This window comes from Macrobrachium nipponense, chromosome 24, assembly GCF_015104395.2.
Source record: "Macrobrachium nipponense isolate FS-2020 chromosome 24, ASM1510439v2, whole genome shotgun sequence".
NCBI lineage: Eukaryota > Metazoa > Arthropoda > Malacostraca > Decapoda > Palaemonidae > Macrobrachium > Macrobrachium nipponense.
Window position 1 is genome coordinate 61,033,849 of NC_061091.1, and position 13,497 is coordinate 61,047,345.

The 13,497-nt window shown below is 34.7% G+C and overlaps 1 protein-coding gene across 1 annotated transcript in view; it reads right to left on the reverse strand.

Moving 5' to 3' along the window:
* Positions 1-4,606: 4,606 nt before the first annotated feature.
* The window catches only part of LOC135203199 (uncharacterized), a 60,914-nt gene continuing 52,023 nt past the window's right edge, over positions 4,607-13,497 (reverse strand). Inside the window, exon 3 of the mRNA XM_064232945.1 lies at positions 4,607-4,868. Within this exon, the coding sequence (XP_064089015.1) occupies positions 4,607-4,868 (262 nt within the window). The remainder of the gene's footprint in view (positions 4,869-13,497) is intronic.

The window sequence follows — 13,497 nt, forward strand, 5'->3', positions numbered from 1 at the left end:
GTGTGTGTGTGTGGAAAGTTTTTTTCTTTTTCCTATATATCCGTTTCTTATTCTGTTTATCTTCGAACTCATGAACTGAAAATGAAATGATGTTCTTGCATAAGTTATTCGTTAATTGACTTGACTTCGTGTGGATTGATTTCAAACGATTTTTGGAATATTAGTTATTCGTCGCTTTTTGTGCTAAGTTATTAATGGTTTAGATCACAGGCGGTCTAGTTCATGGTAATTTGCATGGCTTATTTTTTTATCTTATTCATTTTTTTTTTTTTTTGAGAATCGACGCAAATCCACACTATGTTCACATCAGTTCTCCATATTATACATTTTTTCATTACGGCAATCATTTAATAACCATATTTCTCGTCGAAGTTATTCGTGATGTTATGTATTTTGCTCCTTGAGAGTTATTTAAATAAAGAAATATGACTCTTAAATATGATTCTTGTTATTTTATGTAGTTGTTCGTTAAATAAATGTTTTCATTGGAATGATATTACGGTGCTCTCCATATGACAGCTACATATAGTCTGTTTCATAACTGAATCATTTAGGAGCATTTCCATCAGTTTTACCACATGAGCTAGTAAGTGAATGAAGCTACTTTACGATGGTTTATTATGTTCAGTTCTGAACTTTCCCCTCTATCCCATCTCAACATTCTTTTAACATATATGAGCGAGGCCTCGGGATACTCGCATGTTCATTTCCCTAACTGATTGACATATGACTTTAAATTCCTCAAGCCATAGGTTATAAAAGTCTTTCTCAACTCTCATTTTATTTCTTACTTATGTTTATTATTTCATCTACGCGTAATGTTTTCGTCTTACTATACCCTCATCTGTCATATTAACTTTTTTCTAAATTGTACTTACGGCTTACAAATATTTAGTATCCTTTCTCTAGTTACTCGTCAATTATCGTATCATTGACTTTTCGAAAACTGTTTTACCTACTACGCCACATCTAAAGTGTAATTTTTACGTTGATGCAGATATTTCTGATCTAGCATACCATTCATTTCATCCACTTTTGCATCTCTTATTTATCATTTCTATCCACACCTTCTTGTTCTGCTGAGAAGGACAAGGTACCGGAGACTAATCACAGATCACGACCCATCATCATCATCATCATCATCATCATCATCGTCATCCATTCTGTGATATAAAACCCTGATCCTTCTTTTAGCTTTATACCTTCCCTCACCCCCCCCCCCCTCAGTGGCCACCTATATACATAATTCATTCTTGCTGTGAATAAGCTGCTCATGCTTCGCTGCGTCTCGTGGGTGACGAGTGTTGCACACACCCTACCCTGCCCAGTTAGTGGTATTAATATGTGTGTGTGTGTGTGTTCGTGAGGAAATGTGTGATTGCCTCATATACATACATACATACATACAGATATATATATATATATATATATATATATATATATATATGTGTGTGTGTGTATCTGCATGTATGTATGTATATGTAATGCGTGTCTGTGGGCGTATGCGCGTACGTGTTTTGCTTATTTATGAACCGAGTGATTTGTTTTTAACATGCGTATGCTGATTTATATTAAGTTCGTAGATTTCTAGATAAGGTTAAGTATGTACGTGTAGACGTTCATGTGTACACGTGCACATGAGTATGTGCATTCGCGCGCACTGTGATATTCTTTAAAAGATATTCTTACATTTCTTTGCTGCGCAAAGATTTAGATGTTGAGATATAGAGACGAAGTTATGGATGTGTTGTTTATGTTCTACTGCTTGAATATTTATATTTATGTCGCGGTTTGATGTATGTGTCTGAACATCAAAGCGAGGCGCTTGAAATTTGTATATTATCTGACCGGGTTTTTGTCTCTTTATCCGTCCATTTATTTTCGGCGCCTCTGCTTTGGCATGATGTGTTTTATTCTTGTCGCCTGAGAAACATTGCGAGGGTTAGGTTGCTTTGGGGTGTGGGTGTTTGGAGCCCCGTTACCACCAAGGTAAATTATGTTCGCGTTCAGTTGCCTTCTGGGGTAGCATCCTGTTCAACGGTGATTTTAATTGAAGTGGTAGTGCAGATCATGGTTACGTTCAGCTGGCTTTGATTAAAACGTCGTTCAGATATATGTTTTGAGTTTCATATTTAATAATTAATTGACTGTGGATGTGTCCAGTATGATTTGATGGTACCGCCTCTTTCAAAAATAGATTTTATTAGACGGTATGTGAGAGACTATGGTTACTTTCATTTGGTTTGTGATATAAAGCCGATCTCGGAGACGTGTGTTGATTTGGATTATAAATTAGATTGCAGTCTATTTTTGTAACATGTTCTTGTTTATATCATTTATACATATGATTAATCAGATGTTGATAAACTCTCTCTCTCTCTCTCTCTCTCCGAGGTTACAATTACAAGAAGCTGGAGATGTTGCCTTAATGATGTATAATGCGCATGCGCTAGCGCTTGACAAATCTTTCGTAAGAAAACAACTGTGCTCTAAAAAGCACACACACACACATATATATATATAACAAAATAATATATAATAATATATATATATTATATATATATATATATATATATATCTATATATATATCATATATATTATATATAGAATATATATTATATATTATATTATATATATATATATATATATATATATATACATATATGTGTGTATATATATACTGTTTTGTGTGTACGTGGATTTATACACTTTTCGTAGACGAAAATACAGAGAGGTTTTTGTAATTCATCCAAAACGGAAAATTTAAATTTCGATAACTCTCATAAACAGACCAACAGGGCCTAAGACTACAACAATTAGAAAGAATAATTTGCGCTGCATTCTGGGATCTCTAACTCGACATTAATCGTGAAATTAGATGACGCCGAGCTGAACAACTGCACTTAATTATCAAGGTGACGGATGCTTTGGGAAATAAAAAATTATGAAAAATTACCTTCCAATTTTTTTATCTCCCGTTATAAGAGTTTATATTTTTCCCACAGGAAATGGCTTTATAAAAATCTTGAAATATATTATTTGAGAGCAGATTTATACCGCTTACAAATAGTTTATGTTTTGACTCTAGGGGTTTTTCTTAAATGTTCTCGCTCGTCTATTGAGAGGATGTGCAGATTTTTCCACAGTTACAGTTTTTGTTGAATGGTAGTATGAGAAATACGAATCTCTATTTTTCATGGTTATTCAAGCCGAATTGTTTACAAGAAAATGATTGAAGGCTCTGAAAAATCAATGTTACAAAAAGAAAATATACTTCCTATAAACTTGAGAGCATAATAAGAATAAAACACTCATAGCTTATGAGGACTCTGTTTAGCTAATAAGAATAAAACACACCATAGCTTATGAGGACTCGGGTATTCTTAAGATAACGTAACTACTGTGGGTCAAATTCGGCCAATTCATGCAGCATATTATTTCCTACTTATATTAATTCTATAAGTGACGTATATATTTTTTATCAATTTTACATTCCTTACGCTGCAGTCATCCAGGGCTTTGTATACTAAATTGTCGTTGCAATTATCTTTGCGTCTTTTGATTAGTATCAGGACAGTATTTTTTTTCTTTTTTTATTTGTAGGTTGGACCTATTCGCTTATCTTGTTGATTTTGTGTTGCACAATCCCCGTCACTAGCAAATGAAATAGCAGTTGCTAATGTACTCTCTCTCTCTCTCTCTCTCTCTCTCTCTCTCTCCTCTCTCTCTCTCTCTCTCTCTCTCTCCGGAGGATCAGTAAGAGACCTTCGTAAAGCGAGGGACGGCTAAAAGCCTTCTCTAAATAATGACTCCTCACTCGGCCTTCTTCCGAGGGCGACTCCGGAGCGCCCATCACCATCAACAGCATCATCACTTACATTACCATCATCCACCTCATCAACACCACCCATCATTCTCCCCATTTGCCTTCTTTTTCGCGCCTTTGTTAGTACTTTTAGGACCAGGTGTTATCGCTGGCATTTTCGTCCCTCTTCTTCTGCTTCTTCTTCTTTTTCTTCTCTTTTTTTTATTTCGTCGTTCCTGTCTCTCGTTCTTCAAGGCGTCGTTGTGGGTCGCGTGATGTGATGCATGTGTCAGTAGAATTTCCATATTAAGGCTTTTTATTAGAAGTTCTGCGGATTGGCAATTACTTTGCCTTGCATTCTTGTAGCTTCCAGTTAAGTAAAGGATGTGATTTGTCTAAAGCCGTTACTTTTATAGATGCAGTTTTGCCTCTGTCGATAAACGTTTCATATTTACATGTAGTTTTATATTTTCAATCTATAAATTAGGAAATTGTGATATATAATATCAATATATCCGTACATTCCCTTGTATAGTGCATGTCTTAATTTCCAGTGCAGCAAATTATGTGATATGCCACTTGTTTTCCATATACTTTATGAATTGCGTTTTTGGAATTTGTGCGTATTTGCTCTTCCGATTTCCAGCATAGCGGATATAAGCAGCTACGGAAGTTATAAATAAGCGGTAGTTACGTTCCGTATTTACAACATATTTCTTTACGCTAAAACGAACGGTTTGCATTGACCCGTTGTATATAAAAGTCGTTCACTCCGAAGTTTCGGTTGAACACCTGCTTCGTTACTTCTGCGGTTCCTCTTTTTGTTCCGGATCCAGCAGTCTGCTTACTAATTGGATCCCCTTCTTTTTCTTCTTCTTCTTCTTCTTCTTCTTCTTCTTCTTCTTCTGTCTTCTTTGTTCCGGATCCAGCCAGTCTCCTACTAATTGGATCCCCTTCTTTTCTTTTCTTTCTTCTTCTTCGTCTTCTTCTTCTTCTTCTTCTTCTTCTTCTTCTTCTTCTTCTTCTTCTCCTCTGCTTTTGCTCGAAAAACTGGAATTCACTCTAGACTTACAGTTCACACCATTATTATAATTTTCTAGTTTCCATGGAAAAATAGAGGCGGTCAGATCTTAACGGCAAAGCGTCGTGGACAAACTGGCCGATTTCATGAATGTGTAAACACAAACATTTTTGGCAATCATGAATGTGTAAACACAAACATTTATGGCAATATGAGAAAATGGAACCATTAAAAAGGAAATGGAATTAAAATCTATGTCATAGCTTTGACTGGAACTAAACATGTCAAAAAATTGATCTGAGAGCGTCGTCTACATAAAGGGATTGATGACTTAAGCTCCTAGAGAGTCAGTTGTAAAAACCCTGTTGTATACTTGACAAATGTGTGAAGCTGCTGCTTTGACAGTGATTTTCATAATGTCTGGGAACTTAAGACGTCCTACAAACTGTCCCGTATTTACTGTCATCCGTACACACGACGAAAAAAAAAAGTATCGTGTATAAAAGAAAAAAAAAAAGTAATTTCTAACCTGGACTGCAATCATCAGTGGGCGCTCGAGAGAGAGAGAGAGAGAGAGAGAGAGAGAGAGAGAGAGAGAGAGAGAGAGAGCCAGCCGAAAGTCCCCGTCTTCCAGAAAAGCAACTCTCTCTCTCTCTCTCTCTCTCTCTCTCAAATGTTTGTTTACAAAAGTTAAAAATCTAGCCTCAAACATTAGAAATATAATAAACATTTTACTGAACAATTCTCTTTCCGCTTGTGTCTTTACAAGTGTCATTGTTTGAATTAATAGGTGACTAGTTAAATTTGAATAAAAATGTTTAAAGGAAGCTTCCTGTCAAAAGGCTATAGTACAAGTTCTGTGAATACCAGTCAAGTTTCCGCTATAAAACCAGAAAACAGCATTCATATAAAGTTTAGATATAATTATGCTGCTTCAGCGGAAGCTTGAATGGTAGGAATTGCTATGAAACACATGGAAGAGTTTAGAAGTCTTGACTATATTGTAGTCAATATGAGGTGTTATTAAACAAGTTAACTTATTAAAGGATAGAAGAAATTTAGATGGTGATATGAATTAAACTTACAGACGCATCTTAAAGGTTCCCTGAATTTTGAATAACGCCCACGTGGGTGAGTGACCTCGGTTGTGGAACGTTACCGTGTCGATGATTTAGGAGTGAAATCAGACCCCGTTCCCTGCATATCACCCAATGAACAAGCCACTTTACTCGCTTAGCTTATGTTTCAGTCTTGCTTTGACGTCCTACCGACAAAGAGTTCTAGCGAGCTTTTTCCTTTACACCGGATGACAAGCAGTTGCATGCAAAAGCACAAACGAAGTCAAAAGTAACATAAATAAATGTGTTTGGAAGAGGCATACACATTTATATCTTGAAGATGCAAATGACCCCAGATTCATTATGCTTACCCTTCGAGCGTGTAGCATTGAAGGAAGTCAAAGGAAATTTATTAAGGAATGATATGTCGTTAATCTTCGTGATGATATCGCAATCTGACACCAAATAGGATTCTCTTGAATGCAGTAATAGAAAATAGTTAAGAGTCAGAAAACGTACCAGTGAGATTATTTGTCATTTTAATTAGACTGATACCAGGCCAGTTGCCACTTATTTTTTTAATATGTATATATATATATATATATATATATATATATATATATATATATATATATATATATATATATATATATACTGAATCCAGAGAGATAGATTCTCAGTGCATCCGGAAAGGGCACAACGTTTCAGTTTCAGTTTGCTTGTCATTTTGTCTGGTTATCAAGAAGGTTATACAAAAAGTCATGCCTCAAGTTATGCAAGTTTTTTTGAGAACTGGAACTGGTGTCTGGCAACAAATGATTAGATTTTTCTAGAGATATATAAGTAACGTACAAAGAAAAAAAAAAGCTTTTTGAGTTTTTGAGAGAGGTTGAGTTCTAAGCTTTAGAACCCGTAATTTTACACGCCACTCAATTCAACAGTTACTTTCAAATAAAGTTTTAATTGAACTTACATCTCCTTGCCTCATGTTACAAGATTTCGTTTGGATCATGACAACTAAAGGTCGATGGCCAGTAAAGATATGGGGTAATAATAGCAGCAGTAATAGTTTGTTTCTATATTTTGCCAAAAGGTAGATCTACGTATACCTTCAGCATCTCAGTGTTGGTTTATTTTGTACATTTTTCGGTTTTTCTACTATTCTAGTCTTTCATCTTGATCTCCCTCTCTGTTATTCCCTCTCACTTTATTGATGAATTTTCCCGTTTATTTTCTAAATAATGTTTTCCACTGTGCTAGTTATTTTCACTCTTCGTCCTTCCTGAAGCACAAACTTATTTGCAGTCTGGTTTTTACACTATACCTTTGCTATTCCCGCATAGCTCTGCATTTTAGTTCCATATAATCTTAGCATTTCCTTCATATTCTGTGTTATGATTCATACAACGCACCACAGCAAATTAATATTCGACCATCTTTTAGTACATTATCCGCACTTACAATTTTATTTTCTTTCAAAACGGACTAGAGTTTTGCCCCTTGCTATTTTGGTTTGATTTTACCCATGTCGACGTACATAATTTAGCTCTGTGGCAATCGTCATCTGCCTGCTGAATCAAGAATGGAATTCTTGTATAAAACGTGCACTAAGAATTTGTGTATACATGAATACATGCATACACACATACACTCGCACGCACACATACATATGTGTGTGTGTTTGTGTGCATTTTGTGTGTACGAGCTTAATCGCATATGTACGTAGATAACAGTATGAATACATAGATTTTTTTTACCTGTATATATACGTCTAGAATCGCGGGCATGCGCGGTCGACCAGCAGAATCATTGTGAAATGTATTTGAAATGTCTGTTCCGGTGCAGAAATATTTCTGGCAGAATCCGAACGCCTTTTTGTCCCATTTCAGTGTTTGTATCTCTGCATTATCGCCCTCATTTGAAAAACGAATTCGGAAATATCAGGCGACAGGGCATTAGCTTTTTTTTTTTTTATAGATAAACGTGTCATTGTTTTATTTGGAATAACAATGAAATATTACGCCCGTTTAATTAGTGAAAATATTGGGGTTCATAAAGAAAGTAATAACGCGTTCACGATTGGCTGGCCTGAGCTATGAGTGGTATTGGGTAAATATTAAATATTTGTTTTTAATCAAACCTCTCGCCGGGTACTAATGTTCCGCTGATCGCATAAAAAGCAGGCCCGAATTTGCATGGAAAGCGCTAATCAGTCATAATTAAGCATTTGTGACAAAATGACTTCGGTATTCATGTCGTGCGGGCAAGGATTTGAATATTACATTTGCATTTATGAATATGTTGAGTTCTGTCATCCTTTACTGGGGCGGAAAAGTGGGGATATTTTTTTTAAGCACAGAGTCAAATGCATTTGCCTTTTGTGCGGTCATTTGGTGCCATCTCTGTAATTCCAACAGTATTGCTTTTATTTTTTCTATTTCCTTTTTGTTTGTTTGTTTCTTCCTTAGTTGATTGTATCAAAATATGATCCTTGCTAATTAAATGGATTTATTATGGATATGTGTGTTCCCCATACACCTTTTGACGCTTCGTATCAATTGCAAATATAATGTGAAAATTAAAATGAATCAGAAAGAAGTTTTGTTCATTGTTCAAACTCGTGAAATGGTATAATGAGAAGTAGAAAAATTCTTGCGAAATTTTGCAGTGATATCACATTATGATAGTTGTAATGTGTATGTAGTTAAATCTCAGACAATTTTTGCGGGAAATGTAAGAAAATAAAGAAAATAAAAGTGCATTTTATGTTCATCATGGAAGCTTAGTATGTAAATACTGAGATTTCATTATTTGTTGTAATGTATTAGCTATAACTCAGACATGTTATGCTATGGAAAAGCAAAACACTTTCTTGAGAGTAGGAAAAATTCGGGAAAAGTCAACAGATATTAAAAGTTCTGTAATGACTCACAAAATATAAATGAAATTTTGTGATAAGTAAGACATTAGATGTAATATAAATGTAAAACCCCAATCATATTATGCCAGGTCCGATTTTAAATCAAAGATTTTTTAAAAGTATTTTGTTTAATCCGGAAAAAAATTGCCGAAATGGAATTAGAAGTACATGATTATATGAATACAGTGCACGAAATTTAGTTCACATGTGATGTAACGAAAAGTGAAATGCTGAACGCAGTGTAAAGACAGAGCAAATTCAGCTCGGTATCTCATGAAAATTCGAGATTTGAAGCAAAATGTAGTTGAAGTTCAGGAAAACTTGGCGCGCGAGGCAATAAAAAGCGAAGAAATTTCGAACGCAATGATAACATCTGGCGAACTGATGCCTCGAAGAGCCAGCTAATTGTGCTCGCGTTAAACACGAAAATTGTTATACTGGAATAACAACGTTGGACTTGGAATTAAACTTAAAACAGTCCTCCCTAAATGAAATTTATCAGTAAACATTTGTATGTGAAGCCTGAGTGTAACTATGGCTATTTGTTTTGAGGATATGCTTTTGTAGTTTATCCCAATTTAATTTATTGTTTTGCTATTACAGCGAGCGCATGTTTTGTAGCGTTTTATTTCTGATGATCATATATTTTCGCCATCTCTGAAAAATTCAGTTACATTTAGAATATTCAGTTCGGTGAACACATTGCTTTTTCAGGATTTCACAGGACGGTGTTATTGTTGCTTTATTCCTTTATTATGGGTTGTGTGAATTCACCCCATTATTTCTTTTATTTTCTTGTATTCGGTGATGTATTTGATGTACCTACAGAGAGTTTTTTATTCATGGTGAGTTTTTCAATGCATAGCATTCTCTGTTATTATTATTGTTATTATTATTATTATTATTATTATTATTATTATTATTATTATTATTATTATTATTATATTATTTATATATTATTATTATTATTATTATATTTGGAGAAACAAATCCACAGCTATGTAAATGTACATATATTTAAATTGATTGATAAGGGGAACCGAACAAATTCCCGAAAGCTATCCTTGCTGTTTTTAAATTTAGATATATGTACATTTACATAACTGCGGATTTGTTTCGCCATTTGAAGACTCGTGCTACTATGAGTCTCTCTCTCTCTCTCTCTCTCTCGCTCTCTCTCTCTCTCTCTCTCTATCTCTTCTCTCTCTCTCTCTCTCTCTCTCTCTCCTTGTAAATTTGACGATTATCATTATATAAAAGGACTCATCTGCTTGTTTTGCTGTTTGGAAAGTAGTGCTTCACTAAAATGCGCGCGCGCACACATACGCACACACGCACACACATACACACACACACACACACACACACACATATATATATATATATATATATATATATATATATATATATATATATATATATATATATATCTGTGTCGTGTGTTTGTTTGTTTGTTTGTGTAGATTTGAGTCCTACTATTTATTTATTTACGAAATACTCAATTCATTTTTATTTTCTCTTTCTTAGGTAAGTCACCTAAAACCTTTCTGGCGGGTGGTGGTGGGAAGAGGTGAGTTTTTAATTTGGTCACCATCATCTTTGTTGTTTACTGATTGACCGAGTTTTTAGAGACTCAGTAGCTCCACAGTTAAAACACGACGTAAAAGAAATCGGTGAATACGACGTAGAATCACTTTCGTTTTCTAATGCTGATTACAGAGATGAGTAAATTAAACTTTTTTTTTTTTAAGGAAATAATCAAGAGATGAGACCTCGATGCTTATGGAATTAAGATTTTTATTGACACTGTTGGTAAGCACTGCAGTGGTAACAAATTATCTCCCGTGAACACAAATGCGGATAAATGAGCGAAAGAAAAGTCAACATTCTTAAGATGACAGGAATTTTTTCCCACTTGTTTTCCAGGGTGGTTGTTTTAGCTTTTTTTTTTTTTTTTTTTGTTTTTTTTTTTTTTTTGAGGTAGGTGAAAGAGCCCGGGTGGGAGACGGGTTGATGGAGGGATGTTGGGGGGGAGGAGGTCAGCCACTTTTTTTTTGTGGGGGTAGTTAAAAGGGGGGGAAGGGGGGAATGAGTGGGCTTTTGAGGGCATTTGACCCGTGGGAGCAGTGAGTGAAATAGTTTGTTTTATCGCGTGTAATCGACAACCGGGTGTGAGTGGCATCCAGTAGACCACCTCTGTCTCTCTCTCTCTCTCTCTCTCTCTCTCTCTCTCTCGTTCATCGAATAATTTGACGAAAAAGTTTTGTCAGATCGAAATTACTCTCTTTTTGGGGGAGGGGGGGGCGTGGCCCCAAGGGATTCCTCCTCCCTCTCTTCTCCTCTTCTCTGTTTCACGCTTCCTCTTTTTCGTTCAAGTCTGCGTTGATTGATTTATTGGATCGCGGCATTATCATTTTTGCTTACTCGGGGAGTAAGCCTACAAACTACGTTGTTGTTGTTGTTTTTGTTCTTGTTTGGGGGGTTAGGAAAGGTCTGAAAAAGGTGTTTCCCGTTGAATTAAAGATACAGGAATTTCAGGATAGGATATTTATGATTTTCTTTATTAGCTTGAAAATATGAAAAATAAATAATGTGCATGTTACACAGTAAAGACAAATTATTTCTAATAAAATATTGCAAATTTATTTCCATTTTCGTTGGTGAAACAAGCCTCTATTTGACTGTAAATTTTAACACGTTTTAATTTACGTTAAAAGTTAGGAACATAATGTTTACAACTTATGCTTGAGGAGAAAATCTTGCATTCGTCCCAAATAAGCTGGAGGTCGGATCACGCCTTGTTGCATTTCAGCTTCCGTCTCCTGAATAAAGGCATGGTATAATTGAATATGAACTATAATAATAAAAGCAATTATTAGTATTATTATTATTTTAAAGCGACATGCAGTTATAATATGTCACTTGTCCAGGATTATTATAATAAATACGTTGTTTCCCCTCACATATGTTTTTCTACATTTGATATCATAGTGTGCTTTGTAAATGTCAAAAGTCACCCAGATGCCTTTGGGTTAAGTTGCTAGCCCCATGCTCATCTATAACATGACTGCGACCCATTACAGTTGACTCTCTGCCAAGTATGAAATTCCCTTTTCCATCATCAGATCCAATGGTATTAAGCGGAAATTGCTTTAAGTGCTCGTCTTCGCCCGGGAATCGTCTATATATCTATCTGTCTATCTATCTATTTCCCTAGATGTCTACACACGCATTATATACCTCAAAAGAAGACATGTAAAAAAGAACAATAAAAATTCGGAAATATATCTTCAGAAGCTTCGAAAGTAGTAAATAGCCTTTACCATATGACACAGTATAATATTATATATATATATATATATATATATATATATATATAATTTATATGTATATAGATATATACATATCTATATACATATATATACATATATATATACTATATATATATATATATATATATATATATATATATATATATATATATATCTAATAAAAGGAGCCCATAAAAACACCAAAATGTAGAGAGAAAAAGTACTATATTTCAGAGACTGCTGTCTCTGAAGAGAGAGACAGCAGTCTCTGAAATATAGTACTTTTCTCTCTACATTTTGGTGTTTTTATGGGCTCCTTTTATTAGATGGAATTCTGTTGTTACAGAACATTTTTACCAGTCATATATATATATATATATATATATATATATATATATATATATATAATATATATATATATACTGTGTCATATGGTAAAGGCTATTTACTACTTTCGAAGCTTCTGAAGATATAGTTCCGAATTTTTATTGTTCTTTTTTACATGTCTTCTTTTGAGGTATTAAGGTGCAAGATGCAATGAAATTGAATTCCAGTCAACTTCACGACGCACTTTAGGAAGGTGCAGCAATTTTCTCATCATTTATATACGTATAACTTACAAAAACTCTAGTGCCTGAGTTCCCGTAGTATGTATGAAAGGTTTATGCAGTATGTAAGACTGATCAGTTCTTTCGCGGTTGTATCTGAAAAAGGCGATAATTATATGCTGGACAACTACTGAATTTTATTTCCTTACTCTTTCAACAAAATTCAAAAGAAAATTGTCGACGTTTTATCTGTCGGTGTCTCACAAGATGCAATACGTTTTATTTATGATTCAGATTTCTATCACTTTATTTTTACATTCCTTTCGGAAACAAGTTTTAATTATATCTAATTACCAACCGGATACGAGAATTGGGTCATAAAAGTCTTCGGCAAACTTCAGGGTTTAGATTTTAATGCATTTTCTATATTTCTGGTACTTTAGCGAACTTCGTTTTTCATGTGAAGCTCATTAGGCAAACCGGAATTCGAGAAATAGTTTTAAACAAATGTCATTGATAGATCTTTCCGTACCTCCACTCCACACCCCATGCTTTCATTGTATTTTTATTGTTATCTACTTACTGCACGTGTTAATGGCCCAACGTTAAAACAAAAACATTTATTATAGATTAGTTGTATCTACCTCTCTGGTGGAATGTCGCATTCTTCGTATACCTGTTTCGATGAATCGGGATAAGTGATCCGGTAATGTCTGTGGGTAAAAGTAGATGGAAATGTAACAGTCGGAATGGTAAGTGTCTCGTGTCCAGGTCGTCACTCGTCTGCGTCACTGCCAGGTCCTACTTCCATCAATCTACGCTAGTCTGCCTGC